Source organism: Pantherophis guttatus, chromosome 1, assembly GCF_059756535.1.
Source record: "Pantherophis guttatus breed Tessera chromosome 1, ASM5975653v1, whole genome shotgun sequence".
Classification (NCBI taxonomy): domain Eukaryota; kingdom Metazoa; phylum Chordata; class Lepidosauria; order Squamata; family Colubridae; genus Pantherophis; species Pantherophis guttatus.
Window position 1 is genome coordinate 26,344,204 of NC_142063.1, and position 21,927 is coordinate 26,366,130.

The 21,927-nt window shown below is 39.9% G+C and overlaps 1 protein-coding gene across 3 annotated transcripts in view; it reads right to left on the reverse strand.

The window, feature by feature from the left end:
• MDGA2 (MAM domain containing glycosylphosphatidylinositol anchor 2) overlaps nucleotides 1–21,927 on the reverse strand; it is a 601,160-nt gene that overhangs the window by 113,604 nt on the left and 465,629 nt on the right. For all 3 annotated transcript variants that reach the window (XM_034433316.2, XM_034433314.2, XM_060693980.2), the window contains exon 9: nucleotides 15,792–16,061. In XM_034433316.2, coding sequence (XP_034289207.2) covers nucleotides 15,792–16,061 — 270 coding nt within the window. The remainder of the gene's footprint in view (nucleotides 1–15,791; nucleotides 16,062–21,927) is intronic.

Genomic DNA, 21,927 nt, shown 5'->3' on the forward strand with positions numbered 1-21,927 from the left:
AAATTGAGCCGAATTATTTAATAATTTTAAATAATTTTAATTGATGTTTATCTTGTGCTTTTAATAGGCTGTACACCGCCCTGAGTCCTTCGGGAGAAGGGCGGTATAGAAATAAAATTATTATTATTAGTTAATCTTTAGTGAGATTCACAGCCTTTGAGGCTGGTTAATAGCTCAGCAGCTCGAGTCCTAACCAAGGACCTAGGAACTGTTAAGGTATCGTCGGAGGATGTAAGGTGGTTTTTTGTAGAGTCAAAATGTTCAAGTCCGGCAAATTTAGAATTTCTAAATAGCGGGGTAGCCCTTTGGGTATTGCTCCAAGGGCTCCAATTACAATCGGGACAACACACAATTTCTTTTTCCACAGTCGCTCAACTTCAATTTGCAAGTCCCGGTACTTTGTGATTTTTTCTTGCTGCTTATCTTCAATTCGTGCATCACCAGGTATTGCAATGTCAATGAACCATACTTTTTTCTTTTCAACTATTGTTATGTTGTTGTTGTTGTTGTTGTTGTTGTTGTTGTTATTATTATTATTATTATTATTATTATTATTATTATATTGGGATGTTTCATTTAGCAACACTTTGCTAAATGACCAATTTGCTGGGCTCAATTGCAGTTGCTAAACAGGACTAGCTGTACTGAAGATGCTTTTTGGAAAGGTAAAAGTCCAGTTAAAAAACAACAACAAAGAACAGTTGCCTTTTCAAAAAGCAACTTTGGGATAACCATGACCTGGATGAATGAGAATCTCCATAGACAAGGACCAGCTGTATTTTAGTGGAATGTGTAAACCGAGTCTGCTACCTTACAATAACTACTCTAGGATAAGACTACCAGATCTAGGCTGCAAAAACCCAGAAGACCCTAGATCACGGATGTCAAACTGGCGGCCTGTGAGCCAGATGCATCATGTGCAGGCCACGCCCACCCCAGCTCTGCGAATGGGAAAAACATCGCGAAATGTCACGTGATGGCAATGTGACATGGCAAGTTTGACACTTGTGTCCTAGATGGTAGTACAGTGAAAAAGAAGATCATTATTTGGTGATCCTCATCTCCTTGCTAATAGTTGGTAATTCTCTTCTTCTTCTTCTTCTTCTTCTTCTTCTTCTTCTTCTTCTTCTTCTTCTTCTTCTTCTTCTTCTTCTTCTTCTTCTTCTTCTTCTTCTTCTTCTTCTTCTTCTTCTTCTTCTTCTTCTTCTTCTTGCTTTAATTTATATGCCGCCATTCTCCGGAGACTTAGGGCGGCTTACAATGCGTTAAGCAATAGCCTTCATACTTTTGTATATTTATACAAAGTCAGCTTATTGCCCCCACAATCTGGGTCCTCATTTTACCTACCTTTGAAAAGATGGAAGGCTGAGTCAACCTTGAGCCTGGTGAGCTTTGAACTTGCAGTAATTGCAAGCAGCAGATGTTAATAACAGTGCTTTAGTCCACTGTACTACAGGCTCCTGTAGTACAATGCTTCTGTAATCCTTCTTGAAACGCCATTCTATAATAGGACTTCTTCAAAGCATGAAACTCTAAAGGTCTACAGAAACCTACACACATTATTCCTCATAATGCTGTAGCATGCTAACATATTTTATTTCATTGTATGTGAATACCTAGCAATGGGAGAATTAAGCATAAGCTTGTGGCTGGAAAGCTCCTGAACCAACATAACTCGTATTTTGCCCAGTCATACTAGCTTGTCTGCAAACCATAGAATTAGAAGGAGCTGTTTAGATGATTGAGTCCATCTGCTGTTCAGTGCAATTTCATTTTGTTCTGTTAATAAAATAAAATAAAAAGCAATATAGAAATATTTTCCCATGATATCCAATGGGAAAATCAAGTCCCATTTTAACACTTGTCAGAATCTGGGCAATGATTAAGATTAAGAGCAATCCACAAGAGCACGGTGTCAAACTCGCAGTGTCACGTTGCCGTCACGTGATGTTTTGCAAAGTTTTTCCCCTTCACAGAGCTGGGGTAGGCGTGGCCTGTGTGTGGCGCATCCAGCCCACCGGCCACCAGTTTGACACTCTTGCACAAGAGGGAAGGCTATTTCTCAAGGTCTGCTTCAGGTGGTCAGTGCAGATCAGGTGATTTTTGCAGCTGTCTATGTTCAATGCACCAGGTAATAGACCAGGGGTGTCAAACTCGATTTCATTGAGGGATGCATCAGGGTTGTGTTTGCCCTTGGGGGGCCAGGATGGGCATGGCCAGGGTGGGCGTGGCCAGTTCAACATCACTTGTGTCAGGGGTGCCTGTGGTGGCCCAAGCACTTTGCCCACAAAAACAGGCTCCTAAGCTCTGCTTTCGGCTGTGATGGCTTCCTGCAACCCTCTACCAGTGAAAACGGAGCTCCTGCAACCTTCTGCCAGTGAAACAGAGCTCGGGCAGGTCTCCTGTGGCCCTCCCAAGCTCTGTTTTCACTGGCAGAGGCACTGTGGGCCAGTCCTTTGCTGTTTCCAGGGCGGCCCCGCAGGCCAGATCTAAGCACCCCGTGGGCTGGATCCGGTCCCCAGGCCTTGAGTTTGACACCCCTGCAATAGACTGTTGGAACCAGCAGCCAATTACAAACATCACAGAAAAATTAATCACCAATCTGGACCCCTTTTGGATGTCACTTCTGTACTATACAACGCTTCTGAGGAATCCGCCAGGTCGGCATTTCTGATTTAGCATGCACAGACATGAAACCCTGTAATTGGTATATCAGCAGCATCCAAGCTGATGCAACAAAGCACTTCTGAAAAGAACTGTAGCATCAATTTAGTGGAAGCTTTAAAGACTTAAAGGAGAATTTTGAATACAGGGAAAGATTTAAGGGGCAAGGGATTAATCTAGTCCTGTCGTTTCAGGGCAGTGTCTGGGTTGGCAAGATGATGGAAGTGAAAGGAACAAAACGTATGCAACTCTGTTTAAACTAGAGCTTGTAAGTCTAACAAGTTTATGGATGGATCAAACACTTGAATAACTGATAAATAAGGAACTAACAATATTATAGTCTGCAGTTAATTGAGTGGGATTTTCTTATTCTTTTTGTATGGGATTAATTGAATTAGGCTTTCCTTCTGCTGTCACATCATTCCTTGTCATCTCCAAGAGCAAAACTTGTGAGATGTGTACTTTTAATAGGCTACAGTCCATTTAACATCCTTCCTTTCTTTATGTATCTTGGAGCAGTCTCTAAAATCTGTGGGTGGACCTTAAGAAACATGTCTTTTCACCCTATAAATGAAGAACCAGAGATCTTTATTCTGTGGAGGGTCAAAAACCTGAGGTGTTAATCTATTGAGGAATCTGTATGGGGTTTCTCTTTCCTTCTCTTTGCTGGAACTGGTTGCTTGCTGATAGACCTGTGTGAATTGAAATAAATTCAATCCAATGAAGTGATTTTTGGCAGTGAGGTAACAGTTGCTTTTTCAAAGCCATATGGCTGTCTCTAAATTAGTTTGGGTCAATGGAAGAAGGCTCCACTCAGCACTGGTAAAGAAGTTCTGGTGGAAACACCCACAGATTTCACCAAAGACAAACAACCTGCAAGATCTTTAGGTTGAATAAACTTCCGGTGGCACCGCAGGTGCTGAGGATGCTCTTTTCTTGAGCGCCAGCCCCGCAATCTTGTAAAGCCGCTAGAACAGTGCAAATGAGCTGTCTAGTGGCCTGAAAACTTTATCCCCGGGAGAAGGGGAGGAAGAGAACAGATGGGCATAGGTAGAGCTCCCCAAGGAGCCCCAGAAACAATTCTGGGGATCGAAGGGTGAGAGCTCCCTGGAAGCCCGACAGAGCTCCGGATCCGGGATATTTCTGCTTCAAGCAGAAGACGATGACACAATCACCCCTGCAAACAATGCTTGGAATAAACATCATTCGGAAGCAGGCTGAGCAAACTCAGGACAGATTAGATCTGCAAGTACTGAACTTTAACTCCAAATGTGTATTACTTCCTTCTGACTTATTAAGGGGAGAAAGTGAAACCAAGATGGCAATTGAGCTTTAATGGGGTGTGAAAGCGAAAGTTAAAAAGGAAAGTTTCTTTTGGTGTTGGCAGCCCCGTTCAAAATTAGAGATTTGTGTTTGGTTTTTTTTTTTTAAAAGGAGAAGATCAAAGATTACAGCAGTGATTTTTTTTTTTTAAAGGATTGGTATTACTTAAAGACTGATTTCTGGATTTGGTGGATCTATTGTTCTGGCAGCTGATTAAATTTAAATTGGAAACTAAAAATGGCTTCAAAACAAATTAAGGCTATTGTCCCAAAAGTGCTGGGACTTCGCCAGCTCAAACGTCCAGATTGCAATCTGTCTCTGTTCCAACGGAACTAACAATATTAACATTTGAAATGTTGCAGGAAGCCCTCAAAACACAAGCCTCTGTTACAGAAAAAAAAATTGCTTCAATGTTTCAGGAGCAAACTCAGGAAGTTGCTGAAGAAATAGCTCAGGTCAAAGAGACTATTCAAAAAACGAAACCAAGAAATTAGAGAAGATATTATTATGGCAGTACAAGGATTGGCAGGACACATTGAAGCAATAGATGAAAAAGTGGAAGAAATTAAGCAGTCTAATGAGAACTTGGAAAATAAAATGGGGGAGGTCCAGGACAAGATGAAAAGAGCAGAGGCGGATGTGATAATGATACAAGATAGAGACATGGAATTTGCTCTGAGAATAAGAGGCCTCAAGGAAAATAAGCAAGAGAATTTGAGAGAGATCTTTTCAGAAGCATTTGCACAGATAATGGAAGATCAAAAAGCAAATTTTGAATGACAAATTGACAAAATTTATTGTGTCAATTCATGGGTGGCCAGACAGAAACATCTACCAAGAGACATTGTAGTTTATTTTACAACAAGGAGATTACGCAATGAAATCCTACAAGTCACTTTTAAAAATAAACTTCAAGTGCAGGGGCAGGAGGTTTTAACACTGAAAGAAATTCCCCACTGAAGGGGCAGGGGAAAAGAGAGGGACCCCTTGGGCGGCTGAGAGGAATGGGCAAGTTCCTCGGAGGCAGGAGGCAACCCTCTAAGTCAGTGGCGGGGGACGGCAGCCATGGCGGCTGTCAAGACTGTGACAAATCGGGATAAGCAAAGTGCAGGAAGAAGGAAGAAAGGATGAAGCGCTTCGGAGCTGGGTGAGTGACACCAGCCCAGGCGAGAAACAACGTGCTAATGAGGATATTTATAAATAAGACCCCCAGACTTACTTAGCGGCTGAAGATCTGAGGGGCTTGAAGATTTTTTTGGGGGGGGGAAAGGAAAGAAGTTTTAAGCCCTTTAAGAACTGTATTTCACCACTGATTGATTGGAGAGAATTGCTTATTAACTAAATAAAGCTGGATATTTGAACTTTTTTTTTTATTAAAACTGAGAACTTGAAAAGAAAAACGTGAACTAAGGATTTGCCACCTTTAAAAGCCAGACAAAGAGATCAAACGGATTGCTACATAAATGTTTCAAAATGGCAATTGAAACTGTGACTAAGTGAAAGTGAAAAGAACCTATTTGACTTGCTACATATTGTGGATTACTTTGAAAAGAACTATGTTTTTTTGAACTTTGGAGATCCCTATTCTGTCGTTTGATGGTTTTACAAAGAAAGAAGAGATACAATGTTTAATAAATTTTTAACTAACTAGTGTAGCAACAGAAGTTTTGGCGCAGCAACAGAAGTTGAGAAGCTGATGTTTTACTGGAAGCAGACTTTATAATGGAATTAAAAAGATATGCAGAGTTTTAAGCATGGAAGTATTGACTTTGAATTGAAATGCACATGGACAGATAAGGAAAAGAAGAAGCAAAATAGATAAATTGGATAGCAATGTTTGGATGTTTAATTGTTTAAATGATTCAAAATTTAAATGAGCTTCAAATAAAAATAAGAAGTGTTCATGGTAAATAAAGATAGAAATATTATAAAAATAGAAATGGGAAGTCAAGGTGACTAAAAGTGATATGTTTATAAAAGCATAATTTATTGTAACATGCTTTAGTTTTAATTTGATAACAAAGTGGATGATAATTATGATTGTCAATGATTTTAGATGATGTATTAAGGTACACAGATGGAAATTATAATTGCGATTATATTTAATATATATTGGGAATGTTTAATATTAAGAAATAAATGGGGATACACCCTGGAAGAGTATAGTTGAGACAGTGGATTAAAAGATAATATGTGGAAAAAGAAATTTTTAATAGGTTAGTAGAGTAGAAGTTGGAGTTAATGGAGGACAATATGCTGAGAAATCAGCCAAATAATGAAATGCTGGAAATCAGCCAAATAATAGGTGGAATCAAGGAGGAAAATGCTGTTAATCAGCCAAAACAAAAAAATGCTGTTAATCAGCCAAATAAAAGGGGGAGTTAAGTGGGATAATATGCTGAAAACTCAGCCAAAATATGCTATGCTGGGACTAATTGTGTCTTGTAATGACTCAGGAAGCCTAGGTCAGAACAATCCAGTGGACATTGGGGTAAGAGCTGCATGTAGACAAAAAGTCACAAATTGCCCACTCCTGCTGTAAAAATTAGGGGGAAAGCTGGATTTGTTTCTCATGCCTCTCAGATTTGAAGAAAGCAAAACAAAACTATTTGTTACCTTCATATTTCCAATCTGATCTCATTGTCAAAATGATTGAGGTTTGATTGATTTACTTTATGATGTAAAACTGAACTAATTTATGGATGATACCCCACTAATATACAGTGTCAGCCACTTTTGCATAGCATTTGAAAGATGAAGAGTCATGCATGCATCATGGATCTATTTGCAGCATTAGCCATAATTAACTATAACAATAGTACATCTCTGAATGCTTAATGGAGATAAAGAATAAAGAAAGGACAATGCCATTTCTCAATCTGTGAGATTCCTGAAATGACTTCTTAGAACAGGATGGGAGAACAGACGGAAAATAGATGGTCTAGAAATCTAATTATGTTCTTAACCTGTTTTCCTTAGATTTATAAAGAGGAATATATAATAAAAGCTGAGAGAGATTTCTCGCTGTATATTTTTCTGAGGATGCAAAATGGGGAAAAATAGCTCCAATGTATTATGTGGAACATCACTGAAGGAGATTTAAAAAAATGAAATAAAGTAAAAGGTGAATAGGGAAAAGGAAGAGTCATGCCGTCCTGTTGTAACAAAAATTGCTAAGAGTCGGAAGACTAATGGATTTATTGCAGCAGAAGGTTTTCTTGGCTGTAGTCCACCTTGTCAGATGGAGATGGGGGGAAAAAGGTTGCAAAAAAAAAAGTATTTTGGAGAATGGCCAGCTTTAAAGTAGCAGCAAAATGCCACTCCCTTCATTGCTTGGTTCCCTAAGAGAGGACCATCCTTTAATAGAAAGAACTGCAGACCAATTCTACCCCTAGAAAAGAGGTGGACCTGGGGCAAAGGCTAAGCAAAGATTTCCATGGATTGATGGTCACTTTTTGTTCCTCTCACAGCAATACTAACATTAACATTAACAATAAATCCTCCATGAAATGCAAAGAAGTTTGCATTTCATGTGGAGAATTGAGAATGAAAATGACCTCTTAGAAGAGAAAAAAAAATATCTTACCCAAAACTAGAGGTCCAGTTTTTGGTGGGGTAGTGTCAGAAACTTTCTTTTCAACCTGTAAAACCACCACCAATCAATAATAAAGGATGTGGAACACTCTGTCCTGGGAGAAAATAAGGCCAGTAAGTGTTTCCATTATCCATCATAGGAAAAAAAAATATTCTATGTATAATTTACAATTAAGTAAAAATTTTAACGGGTGCTTAGAAGGCAGGGTTTTGGCAATCCACCAATTTGATGCTTTGAGTGGGAGTCAAAGGGGGATTGAGGAAGGTAAGATGGCGAAAGGATCAAGATCCAGTTTCAAACTGGACCCAATAGAAGATGCTGGATGTGAGGTTTAAAAAAAAAATAAACCTCTCAAAAATGAGGAGACCACGAACAAGTAAAAAGCAGATTTATTGTGTGTGTGTGTGTGTGTGTGTGTGTATATATGAAAATATATATTTTCATAAGAAAATACATATTTCCTTACGAAAAGTAAGTAAATAGATATTGTACCTTTACAGGGAGGATACATGAGATGTGGGTGTGGCTTACTGATGATGGCTAACGAGCCAGAATAGGGCAGCATAGGGCCTGCTGGCTGCCAGAAGAAAAAAGCCCAGAATCGAGTGGATGTGACTCTACTGAGCTAGGGCTGTAGAAAAATCTTGGTTACGTAGGAAAAACTTGGCTAAAAGAAAAACACACATAAAACCTACGAAAAGTAAGAAAATATATATATATATATATATATATATATATATATATATATATATATATATATATATATATATATACAGAGAGAGAGAGAGAGAGAGAGAGAGAGAGACAGAGAGAGATAGAGATAGAGAGATAGAGAGATAGAGAGAGAGAGACAGAGAGAGAGACAGAGAGAGGGAGAGAGAGAGACAGAGAGACAGAGACAGAGAGAGAGGGAGAGAGAGGGAGAGGGAGAGAGAGGGAGAGGGAGAGAGAGAGGGGGGGAGAAAGAAATATCAGAAGCTTTTGCAAAAGGGTTCTCCCAAGAGAGAGAACATCTTACAGGTCTGAATACATGGTTTAAATCAGGGGTGGGTTCTACTTACATTTACTACCGGTTCGCGCATGCGTGCTCTTCTGCGCATGCGCGGAAGCGTTCTGATGACGTCGGGGTCAGTGGGCGGAGCCTCCCACTGGTTTTACTATTGGTTCTATAGAACCGGTCCAAACCAGGGGCATCTCACCACTGGTTTAAATACATTTTCGAACAATCAGAAAAACAATTTTTTAAAATAATAATAACTTTATTTTCATTTTATGTGTATACACAGTATATCCATACAACAAAATTCACTTAACACCCAAAGACCAGGTCCAACACACATAACAATGCCCAAACACCCCCCCACCCACCACAATTCCCCACCCCTAAACCACCCAAACATCCACACAACAGACCAAGTAATATTGTCCAATAGCTCACTGATGGTGGCCCTTTAGTTCATTGTTGAGTGGAATTATAGCTCTGGGATTAAAATGTTCCCTCTTATCATTGTTTATAGGATGTTACATAAAGTTTTGACTTATTCAGCATCATATTTCCGGATTAGAAATCCCCAATGGAAATACCCTTCACACATTTCCTTAACAAAACAATTAATTGGAACATGGTAGCTTCCTTCCTACTATTAAAATAAGCTTCAGTCAGCCTGACCCAACTCAGAATGTACTAACCAAGTTTATGGCTTTGTTTTCTCAGAAAAGACGTCATACATACTTCCCAAGGATGAAATGCTCCCGGTTCGGACTGAATTGCCCGATCCAGTAGCAATGGCAGCAAGTGATTGGGAGAACAGGTAGCAAAAATCCCTGCCCACCCCCCATGCCCAGCTGAGCTGCATGATCATCAGAGGCTTTTTTTTTTTACTTTTAAAAGCATTTTTTCTACAATCTTTTCGGCCGAATAGGTTGTAAAAAAATGCTTTAAAAAAGTAAAAAAAAAAAAAAAGTTGGCCATGCCCACCCAGTCACATTACCCCCCCCAGCCACGCCCACAGAACCGGTAGTAACAAATTTTACATTTCACCACTGATCCTTCCCCTTTCTTAATTTCTTACACAGTTAATTAGCTTAGGGTTATCTTAGGTCATGAGAAGCGTAAAAATGGAGTTACTTAGGCTATGTTCTTTACAGGCATAATTCTATTTCTTACACTGGACTTAATTTTATGAACAGGGTTACTCAACATGCTTGATAAGATCACCTAAAGACCCAGGAACTGCCTTCACATTGCATTGTAAACTTGGTTTATTTTTAAGTTTTTGTTTGCTTTTGGTATCTTAGTTTATTTTTTAAAATTTGCTTGCTTTTGGTATCTTAGGGCAGGTTCCCCAACCCCCAGGCTGAAGCCTGTTCAGAATTAGGCTGCACAAATGGCAGGGGAGTGCATGCACATGCACAGTTCCACTCGTGTCAAGAGTGCAAAGCTCCGCTCACACAAATGGAGCTGTGGATGCTCGTGCACACGTGCCTGCCACTCACACAGAACCATCCCCTCTCCCCCAAACACATCGGGTTGCCAAGCTGGGGACTGTTGTCTTAGGGTATTGTTCCAAACCTAATTTGGGTGCTGATGGTGTTATTTTATGTAAAAATGACCAAACCCTTTGAGGCAGCTACACCTGAAGCTCCTATTGAAATTCATCATATCTGAAATAACTGTTGTTTCTCTAAACCAGGGATGTCGATCTCAAGGCCTGCAGGCTGCTTAGATCTGGCTTGTAGGGCTGCCCTAGAAGCAGTGAAGGAGTGGCCCGTGGTGCCTCTGCCAGCGAAAACGGAGCTTGGGAGGGCCGAGAAGGTTGCAGGAGGCCGTCGCAGCTGAAAACAGAGCTTGGGAGGGCCACCACAGACAGGAGAGATGTTGAATTGGCCATGCCCACCCTGGCCATGCCCACCCCGGCCCTCCAAGGTCAAACACAACCCTGATGCGGCTCTCAATGAAATTTGACACCCCTGCTGTAAACTATATTCTTTCCTGTAGCTGAAAATTTTATTTTTGGCAGGGAGAAATTCTCCACCTAAAATAAATAGGGAACAAAAAAAAAATCTGTTCTTTGGTGAATAGAAGTAGTTTAGAACTGGGGGAATGAATGAATGAATGAATGAATGAATGAATGAATGAATGAATGAATAAATAAATAAATAAATAAATAAATGTTTCCTTGACATCTAAATGACTACAGACATACATTAACTTTAATAGGCGGCAGAACTCAAACTTATCCATTTTCCTCTGTCAGGACACTCTTCAGATACATGGACTTAAACTCCAAGAATATTCAGTCATGACAGTTTGGCTGGGGCTTTCTGGAAGCTGAAATCCCCATTTCTGTTAGATTTTCCCTGTTGGAGAAGGCTAAATTATGCAACCTCCGTATCGAAAATGTTTATTACAGAGATACACCATCTGTAGCCCTACAGACATATGTGGCTTCCCAAAGCCTTAAATAAAACCCACAGAGCTCCTACAGAATTTGCTGCAAATCATATTTTTTATATTACAAAGGGAAATCAATTAAATATGGGGAGTGTGATTTTTAAACCCCAATGGCTTTAAATCCAGGCTTAGAATTAAATTCAACTTGTCATGCCTACTTTCACTGCGTTGATCTGATTCTTGCTCATTTTTTAAATATTACTACTGTGCATGATTTAAAGGTCAAGTGTGGCCTTAACTCAAGAATGTTGGCCATTCTGATTTTCCTTTAAGATAAAACTCTTCAATAAGGCACCTGAAATGTAAAGAAATATTGCTTGCCCCAAAAGTTACATTGTGACAGCTTTGACATGACAAAATGACTGGGCAAATTGGTGCTTATTAAAGGTAAACTTTGAAAACTTTAAACTAAATAAGTACATCTTAAAAGAATGTTTAACAGTCTTTAATGCAGAGCTCAAAGGGACCTTGGAAGTCTTCTAGTTCAACCCCTTGGTCAAGCAGGAGACCCTGTAACAGTGATTGCTAACCTTTTATGTCACCATAAAAGGTTAGCATCTAACCTTTACGTGCTGACCTGCATGCCAGAAATGGCACATGAAACCATCCTGGCCTCGCTGGCCTTTGCACACGTTGGAGTGCCAAAACCTGGAAGAGCAGTGTCCGTCGCGCATGTGCGAGCTGGCACCCAAACTTCTGGTTTCCAGCGTGAATGTGTGCCCGACGAACAGCTGGCCATCGTGCATGCACACGATGTAAACCCGGCTTGTGGATGCGCGATGGAACGCTGCTCTTCTGGGTTTTGGCGCTCCCAGAAGAGCAGCTGACTGGTGCACGTGTGTGCACAGGAATGCGGAAGAGGAGCCAGTGAGGTTACCCACCCCTCATGGGATGGTTTTGCGTGCCGCTTCCCACACGCGATCCATAGGTTTGCCAACATGGCCCTATACCATTCCAGATATGGAATGGTATCCGCCTGGATACCATTCCAGACAAGCGGCTGTCCAGTGTTGAAGGTGACAGATTCATGGTTCAGAGAGGAAGATATAATGATGCTCCGCTATCCTCAGGAAAAAAAGAAAGAAAATAATGCACTGAAACTTCAGATCCACATAAAATATGTAACTTCTCCTACCAGTTTATAGCCAGAACCTTTCATTTACTCTGAAAAATGGAAGCTAATAACTTGTAGACAAATCTTCCTTTACAGAGATGTCATCAATGGCCAAGAAAGATTTAGAGGGCAATCAATGCATCTGTCTTCACAAGAAGATACAATTTATTTGCAAAGATGAGCCATGTCAGATTCTCAATATGCTTTTGCATTTAAAGAAGACGTGGTTAAAATGTGCAGTGCACTTTTTCTTCATTTTAACTTAATTGTCAACTTATTATTGTCAACAAAGTCAGCTAAAGAGAACAAACAGTGTAGAACGAATTGACTCTTGAGATAATCTTGGATTAGTTTCTCAGACATCTGAGATTAGTTCAAGCTCTAGTCAGGTTAATGATTTTAGACGCCATTTCAAAATTTACCAATACAATGAATATGGAAAAAAGAGGAGATAAAGCTAGCATGCATTACCCCATGTTTCTTAAATACAGTGCCTTGTTTCGGCTAAATGTCTGGAGAAGGTTTAGCATTAGTACTAGCACTAGTACTAGCATTTAGACCTATATACTGCTTCATAGTGCTTTACAGAGAGCTAAGTGGTTTACAGAGTCAGCATATTACCCCCAACAGTCTGGATCCTCATATTACTGACCTTGGAAGGATGTAAGGATCAGTCAATCTTAAACCAGTAAGAATCGAAATGCTGGCAATCAGCGGAATTAGCCTGCAATACTGCATTCTAACCATTGTGCCACCATGGCTCTCAGATATACGACTTGAAATTGTTAAAAAAATAACAGGATAAGATCTGTCTTCATACGCAAACATGAGATCAATGTTTCCTTCTTTATTATCATGTTACAAAGCAATTCACCCTCATATAGAAGATGGGAATAGTACAAGGTAGTTGTTGAAACAAGAATTAAGAAACATCTGATATTTACATATGTGGTGGGATTGTAAATTTGTGCAAAAATTGTGGAAGATGGTGTTTAAGGAGATAGAAGAAATTGTAGGAATAAAGGTAGAAGAGGCACTAAAAGTAGCATACCTCTCACTATTGGAAGATATAAAATGTAAAAAAGAGACTAAAGAATTGATAATAAATTTGTTGACCGCAGCAAGGCTAATGATTTCTAGGAACTGGAAGATATAAGGTGTTTATAATTTGGAAGAATGGTATAAGGAGGTATGGGATATTGCCATAAATGATAAATTGACTTGCAATATTAAAGTAAGGAGGGGCATAATGAAGGTAAACGATTTCAATGGTATCTGGAAACAGTTCCTAATATATGTGTTTTCTGGAGGAAGAGGGATACCACCACCAGAAGAAGCTTTAAGATTCTGGAAGCAGGAATGATCCCGAGGGGTGGGGGAGCACTTGTTGATTGTTTGTATTCTGTATATTGTTATATATTATAAATTATGATTCATGTATGTTATGTATGTTAATTTCTTTTTTATATATATATATGTTAATAATAAAAAAATATGGGAAAAAAAAGAAACATCTGATGCTTCTGTTTGGATGAGAGAAACATAACCTGATGAAAATACATACCAGAATATTTACAATATTGAAAACTTGGCAATGTACAAAGAGAAACTAAATATATAGCCTTGAGGTACTCTTCTTGGTTATATTAAATTTGGTAACTGAATGCTTAGTTTTAAGCTACGAGGGAATCATAGCTGTTAAATAAGTAGAAATCTGACTGGGCTCATGAGAATGAACCCCAGGAGACAGCAAGGAAGTAATATTTGAATTCCCAATAGTGAAAATTGGACAATTCAGGAATTTACTTTTGGGAATATTTGGGTATAGGGTAAGACATTAAACGTGTTCTATTGCTATATCTGTATTTTAAGTAAAGGAAGATAACACATTTTTTTTTGCTAGAATAAAATCAAGGTCACTTAATTGGAGAAAGAGTTTAACAGAATATATTTGAATTTTTTTGAATCTGCATTGCATTGAAAGAGGTAAAATAACATGTCATTTGGAGCCACAAACCCCAGAAATGAAGGTATCCCAAATATATTGACATGGGTGTTGGAAATAGGATGAAATAAATGGTAGATTATGTTGCTGTTCTTGAAGTTATCCTTAAGTGCTAATTTAATGCACTCAAGTTTTATACACGGTCAAACAGAAAACTGAAATTAATCTTCATTTAGATTCTTTAATAGCAATGTCATTTAACAGATAACCAAAATATAGAGGAGGCAGATGAAGTGAAATTTTCATGGATCATCATACTATCAAGGACAACAGCTATAATCTTTGTCACAAAGGAATGATTGTTTAAAACAATAAACTGACCCCAAAGGATCTACTAGCAGATGGTTTACAGAATAATAAATACCTAAAGCAGACAAAGAAGGAAGCAGGGGAGGAAGAATATCAGACATACATATGTTATAGATTAGTGGAATATCTTCCTTGTTCATCATAATAGCTGGATTTGAATAGAGGAGCCAGATTGGCCCCAGCCAGGAGTGGAATGAATTTATTGGTTTTTTTTTTTTTTTTTTTTTTTTTTTAGTGTATGAAAACATCAGTCACCTTTTTCTAAGGGAACAGATAGGGTGGATTCATCTACTATATTCAACTTGAATTAAACTTATTTTTTTTTCCTTTGTAATAAAGGATCTTGAGAGTTCTCACACAAAGCACATATGACCATTCTCAAATGATCATTATTTTGGACACATTATACAAAGATCTAGCTGGTGAGATGGGAGGAAAGAGAAGGAGAAGACAACCAGCCTCAAAATGGATGGGCTTAATTATTGCAGCCCTTGGTGCATCACTGGGAGATCAGAAGGATCAGATCATTCTGAAAGAAGTTTATTTATGTGAATCGTTAAGAGTCAATGTTGACGTGGTGATGCATAATCAATTAATCAGTCAATCAATCAACCATTCAATAAATCAGTAAAATGTCATGTGTGCACATAACATGCTAAAACATGCACACAAAAAGATGAAAATCAATCGAGCGTGTACAACATTAGTTCTGCAAATGCAGTTATTAATAATTTTTAAATGTTTTGGATAAAATGTATTGCATGAATTTAAACTGGACTGCTGAACGTAAGGATGCTATTAAGATAAAGGCCAAATGTTTTAATGTTTTGATAGTAATACCCCGTTTCCCTGAAAATAAGACATCCCCTGATAATAAGCCCAATTGGGCTTTTGAGCGCATGCGCTAAAATAAGCCCTCCCCAAAAATATTTAAATGCAGAGCTGGAAATCAGGTAAGATGGCAAGAGGAGCCCCATCTTGCTCCATGTGCTCCAAAATAATAAGACCTCTCCGAAAATTAAGGCCAAGCGCTTATTTCGGGGTTCAAAAAAATACAAGACAGGGTCTTATTTTCGGGAAACACAGTAGTAGTTTTTGTCTCCAGAAATGGAGATCTTGCAGGGACTTACAAACATAGCAAACATACAATAGTTTTATACAGAGAAAGCTTTATTTTGCTCTTTGTTCTTCTCTTTCCCTAAACACATACACACACATCAGACTCCACTGCTTGACTACAGAATTATACATGGACCTCATACATCCTAAGACATCTCAACTTCTATATGGTGTCAACACCAACTTGGGAAGCATGTAGAAGGCCTACCTGTCACGAGAAAGCTGCAGCGGCCAGCCCCTGCCTCATTGATGATGTTGCAACTGTAATTTCCATAACTATCCCTTGATAGGCTCCTGATTATATATTCTGTGGAGTCTTGAGCATCAAATCTTCCCGTCCGAAGAAGCTTGCTGCCCAATCGCCACTCAAAGGTCAAAACCCGAGTTGGGTAAGCCCTCAGCACCCGGCAGCTCATGGTCACACTTCGGCCTTGGCCTTGTCGAATCTCAAGGAACGTTGGCTCAACAGCAGGTGGGTCTGCAAGGCAAAAGAATGAGGTGGGGTGAACAAAAGGGGACACAGCAAACACACACCTCCTCCTGCCCTGATTCCCTCATATCTGACTAATTTAGTCAGATATACTAAATATAGTATAAAATACTATATTTTATACTATAAACTCCCAAGTTAATCAGTTTACCAATCATTTCACCTCAAAAGATTAGTTAATGGAACTGTTTTTGAAAACCATTTAGAAGTTACATTTGGTCCATGCAGATGAGTAGATTGCTTGAAAAAAATTGAAGGCACTTGTATTGCATTCTTTCCCTCCCATTTTATTCTCTTCCTCAGGATAACATGGCAGAGTTGCCAATGAAGCTGCTACCTTGACACAGGTGTGGGAGGAGAATGGAGGAAGGTGTATATTTTGGAGCTTTGCAGCCACCAGTAAACTGAGTACAGCAGCCAAAGGAAGGCCGGTCGGTCCAAAAGGAAAAACAAGAAGTATAGAGATCCAGCAAGACAGAACACAACATAAAAAGGTGCAAGAACTCTACATGCTGGCCATTAAAACAAAAAGAAGAAATCTCAAAAAGAGGGAACTTAAGACAGAACAGGCTTTAAAAAAAAAAAAACATTGATGCATACCAGTAATATAGAGCATAAAAAGGTAAAGGTAAAGGTTCCCCTTGCACATCTGTGCTAGTCATTCCCGACTCTAGGTGGAGGTGCTCATCTCAGTTTCAAAGCCGAAGAGCCAGCGCTGTCCGAAGACGTCTCCATGGTCATGTGGCTGGCATGACTAAACGCCAAAGGCGCACAAAACACTGTTACCTTCCCACCAAAGGTTGTCCCTATTTTTCTACTTGTATTTTTTATGTGCTTTCAAACTGCTAGGTTGGCAGAAGCTGGGACAAGTAACGGGAGCTCACCCTGTTACGCGGCACTAGGGATTCAAACCGCTGAACTGCTGACCTTTCGATCGACAAGCTCAATGTCTTAGCCACTGAGCCACCACGTCCCTTACAATATATAGAACAAAGTATATAGCAAATTGTAACAGAGTATTAGATAATAGTAGTAGAATAGTAATAGCATAGTTATAGTAATAGTATAGAGTGTAACATCATAGAAATAATTGTCTAAGTAATTTTATAGACACAGCAATAGAATATAGCTAGAATTCACATATCATTTTTATATGATATTTACACAAAACCAAACATCTCCCCAACCCTATATAAAAATGTAAAATATAAAGAAACCAGCTGTCCAAGGTCCAATGCTTTTGTGTCTCTCTTGAGTCTGAGTCATTCTAACTGTGTACTGTTAAGAAAAGAACCCATGGGAGTCTAAATGGTGATAACTAAGATTTTGAGTAACTGAAATTGAATTTGATCTTTAAAAAGTTCAGAAATGAGATGGGAGGCTACCAATTAATAAATTAGCTTGGGAAGTAGAAAAATATTCTGGAAGACCAAAACAAACCCCTGTATTCCCCAATCTCTATGATATGTCTCTAAGAAGAATATCTGGGGGAGCACCTATTTCCAGTTGTCTCTGCCCGCTCAGTATGTTCTGGCAGAGTGGGTGTGCTCCAGGTCCTCTGTATTAAACACCAAAGATATTAATATTGGAATCCTGTAGGACTAAAGAGCCATGCCTTAACAGATTAACAGAGTTGGAAGGTCATCTTTGTAGGTCATCTAGTTCAACCCCCCACCCCGCCCAAGTAGGAGACCCTACACCGTTTCTGACAGAAGTCAGTCCAGTCTCTTCTTGAAAGCCTCCAGTGATGAAGCTCCCACAACTTCTGAAGGCAACTTCTGTTCCATTTGTTGATTGCTCTCACTGTCACAAAAATTATCTTTATTTCCAGGTTGAATCTCTGCTTGTTCAGTTTCAATCCATTATTCCTTGTCTGGCCTTCGGGTGCTTTGAACCTTCTCAGTCACAGACCCTGCTCTCTGGAATAGGCATACATAACACAAACACACACACCCTTTCCCAGAGTTACAGAAAACACTTAAGGCCTGGCTCTGGTCCCAGATCTGACATTAATGTGTTTGTGAAACATCTATTGTGGCTTCTTATTTTTATTGTGGTTGTTTTAATATTGGCTGTGTTGTTTTATATTTTTCAGTTTTGTGTTTTTTTAAGCCACTGGAATCTGCTGGAGTGTTGGGGGGCACACAACAAATTTAAATAACTAAATAATAAAATCACCAGTAATGGAACTCAACCTGAAGGAGACTTGATTGAAAGAAGAAAACATGCACAAACATTGCTATCAATTCAGTTCCAAGTTAATTTCAAGTTGCTGAATATGAGCTTTAACACCCCAACTGTATAGACAGCAGCAAGAATTGTATTTGCACAATATTGGAAAAATGAGAATGCCCCACGAGATGAAAACATAATTCGGAAAATATTGGATTGTGCAGAAATAGATAGATTGACATTGAAAATAAAAGATAAAGGAGACAGAGTATTATTTAACATGGAATGTTGTTTATAACTGTAAGTAAGCTAATATAATTAATAGAATGATATATATATATAATTATACTACTATAATTATAAATATGGTTATAATTACTATGTATTATTACTACTACTATCAATGTACAGTATCTGTTACTTTCTCTCTCTCTTTATTTTTCTTTAAAATGGAATTTTATTTTTTTATTTATTTATTTTATTTTGATTTGTATATCGCCCTACTCCCGAAGGACTCAGGGCGGTGAACAGCCAAGCAATAAAATACATAAATACAAAAATTTAAAAAACCAGTTAAAATCAAATTAAATCATTTTGGCCCAGACAAATTAAAACACCCCAATAATTTAAGAACAGATTTAAAATTTATATATTAAAAGAGGGAGGAAATTAGGCCAAGCCTGCTTGATGGAATAAAAGAGTCTTCACAGCGCGGCGGAAGGTGCGCAGATCCGGGATCCTCCGTATCTCTGGGGGGAGCTCATTCCAGACGGTAGGTGCCCCCACAGAGAAGGCTCTCCCCCTAGGGGTTGCCAGCCGACATTGTTTGGCTGACGGCACCCGGAGGAGTCCCTCTCTATGAGAGCGTACTGGCCGCTGGGAGGCTATTGGTGGTAGTAGGCGGTCCTGTAGATAACCAGGTCCTAAGCCATGGAGCGCTTTAAAGGTGGTAACCAAAACCTTGAAGCGCACCCGGAAGACCACCGGGAGCCAGTGCAGCTCGCGCAGGAGAGGTGTCACATGGGAGCGCCATGACGCTCCCATTACCACCCGCGCGGCCGCACTCTGCGCCAGTTGGAGCCTCCGGGTGCTCCTCAAGGGGAGCCCCATGTAGAGAGCATTACAATAGTCCAGGCGGGAGGTGACGAGGGCATGAGTGACCGTGCGTAACGAGTCCCGATCCAGAAAGGGACGCAACTGGCGAATCAGGCGAACCTGATAGAAAATCCTCCCGGTCACCCCTCCCGGAATGATGGGACAACACACTATTCAAAATGCTTATATATAAATAAAAATAACTTGACATAAAAAAATTGGTTGCCATATAAAGTTCTCCGGTGAGTCTGGTATTCACAGGGAAAACTAGGGAAAATACAACCATTGCATCACCATTAGAAGGCATTACATTATGACGTGAATCATGCAGGAACTGGGTATGTCTAGTTTAATGAAAAGAAGGACTAGGGGAGACATGGTAGCAGTGTTCTAATATCTCAGGAGTTGCCACAAAGAAGAGGGAGTCAAGCTAGTCTCCAAAGCACCTGAGGGCAAGACAAGAAGCAATGTGTGGAAACTAATCAAGGAGAGAAATAACCTAGAACTAAGGAGAAATTTCCCGACAGATAGAACAATTAATCAGTGGAACAACTTGCCTCCAGAAGTTGTGAATGCTCCAACATTGGGAGTTTTTAAGAAGAGATAGGATAACCATTTGTCTGAAGTGGTGTAGGGTTTCCTGCCTAAGCAGGGGGTTGGACTAGAAGACCTCCAAGGTCACTTCCAACTCTTGTTATTCTAAACTTAAGAAGGCAGAAGAAGCCATTCCAAAGGGATCAAGGAAGTGAATAAAGCATGGGTTTAACATGCTTTAGTGTCCATCTTTGAAGCTACAACAGATCCCAATAGTTTTAAGTGTGCAGCTGGGGAAACCAACTTTAAGCCAATAGAAATGAGGAGCCCAATCAAAGAAGCAGGAAGAGAGGTTCTCTAACCAATCTCAGATTCCAAGATATGACTTCCACTACCCTTATCTCTTACTCAATGAACACACCAATTCAGATGCCAGTCACAGAATGCTATTTAACTGGGTTTTAATGTTATATATGAGGATTTTTTTTTGTTAGCACATCCTAGAAATGGAAAAATGAGATGGACATAAAAATATATAAATAACATAACTCAAATAAAACATTTACTACCAACCTGCCTTCCATTGAGGACCTGTATACTGCACAAGTCAAAAAGAGGGCTGTGAAAATATTTATAGACCCCTCACATCCTGGACATAAACTGTTTCAACTCCTACCCTCAAAATGACACTATAGGGCACTGCACAGCAAAACAACTAGTCACAAGAACAGTTTTTTCCAAACGCCATCACTCTACTAAACAAATAATCCCCTCAACACTGTCAAACTAGTTACTAAATCTGCATTATTATTAATCTTCTCATTTTTCCTATCACCCATCTACTCCCACTTATGACTGCATGACTGTAACCTTGTTGCTGGTATCCTTAAGATTTATATTGACTGTTTCCCTATGATTATCATGAAGTGTTGTACCTTATGATTCTTGATGAATGTATCGTTTTTATGTACACTGAGAGCATATGCACTAAGACAAATTCCTTGTGTGTCCAATCACACTTGCCAATAAAGAATTTATTTTATTTTATTTATTTTATTTTGAATTTGTATACCGCCCTTCTCCCTGAGGACTCAGGGCGGTGAACAGCCAAATAAAAACATCAATTACAAATATTAAAATACAGTTAAAATATATATATAGATTTGGCCCCATTAATTAAAACGATAAACAAAACAATTAAAAACACTTAAAAAGAATTAGGCCAGCCCGGCTTGTTGGAAAAAGAAGGTTTTAAGGGCTCGGCGGAAGGCACTGAGGTCATGGATTCTCCTTATCTCTGGGGGCAACTGATTCCAGAGGGTGGGTGCCCCCACAGAGAAGGCCCTCCCCCTGGGGGTCACCAGCCTGCATTGTTTGGCTGATGGCACCCCGAGGAGGCCCTCTCTGTGGGAGCGCACGGGTCGATGGTAGGTCGTCGGTGGCAGTAGGCGGTCTCGAAGATAGCTAGGCCCTATGCCATGGAGCGCTTTAAAGGTGATGACCAACACCTTGAAGCGGACCCGGAAGACCACCGGAAGCCAGTGCAGTTCACGCAGGAGCGATGTTACATGGGAGCGCCACGCTGCTCCCGTCACTATCCGCGCTGCTGCGTTCTGGACCAGTTGGAGCCTCTGGGTGCTCTTCAAGGGGAGCCCCATGTAGAGAGCGTTGCAGTAATCAAGGCGAGAGGTTACGAGGGCATGAGTGACTGTGCACAGGGAATCCCGATCAAGAAAGGGCCGCAACTGGCGGATCAGGCGAACCTGATAAAAGGTCCCCCTGGTTACAGCCGTCAGATGTTCCTCCAAGGACAGCTGCGTATCCAGGAGGACTCCCAGATTGCAAGCCCTCTCTGTGGGGGCCAAAGACTCGCCCCCAATAGTCAGTGATGGAGTCAACTGACTATATCGGGATGCCGGGAACCACAGCCACTCAGTCTTGGAAGGGTTGAGCTTGAGCCTGTTCCTCCCCATCCAGATCCATACAGCCTCCAGGCACTGGGACATCACTTCAAGGGCATCATTGGGGTGGCCTGGGGTGGAGATGTACAGCT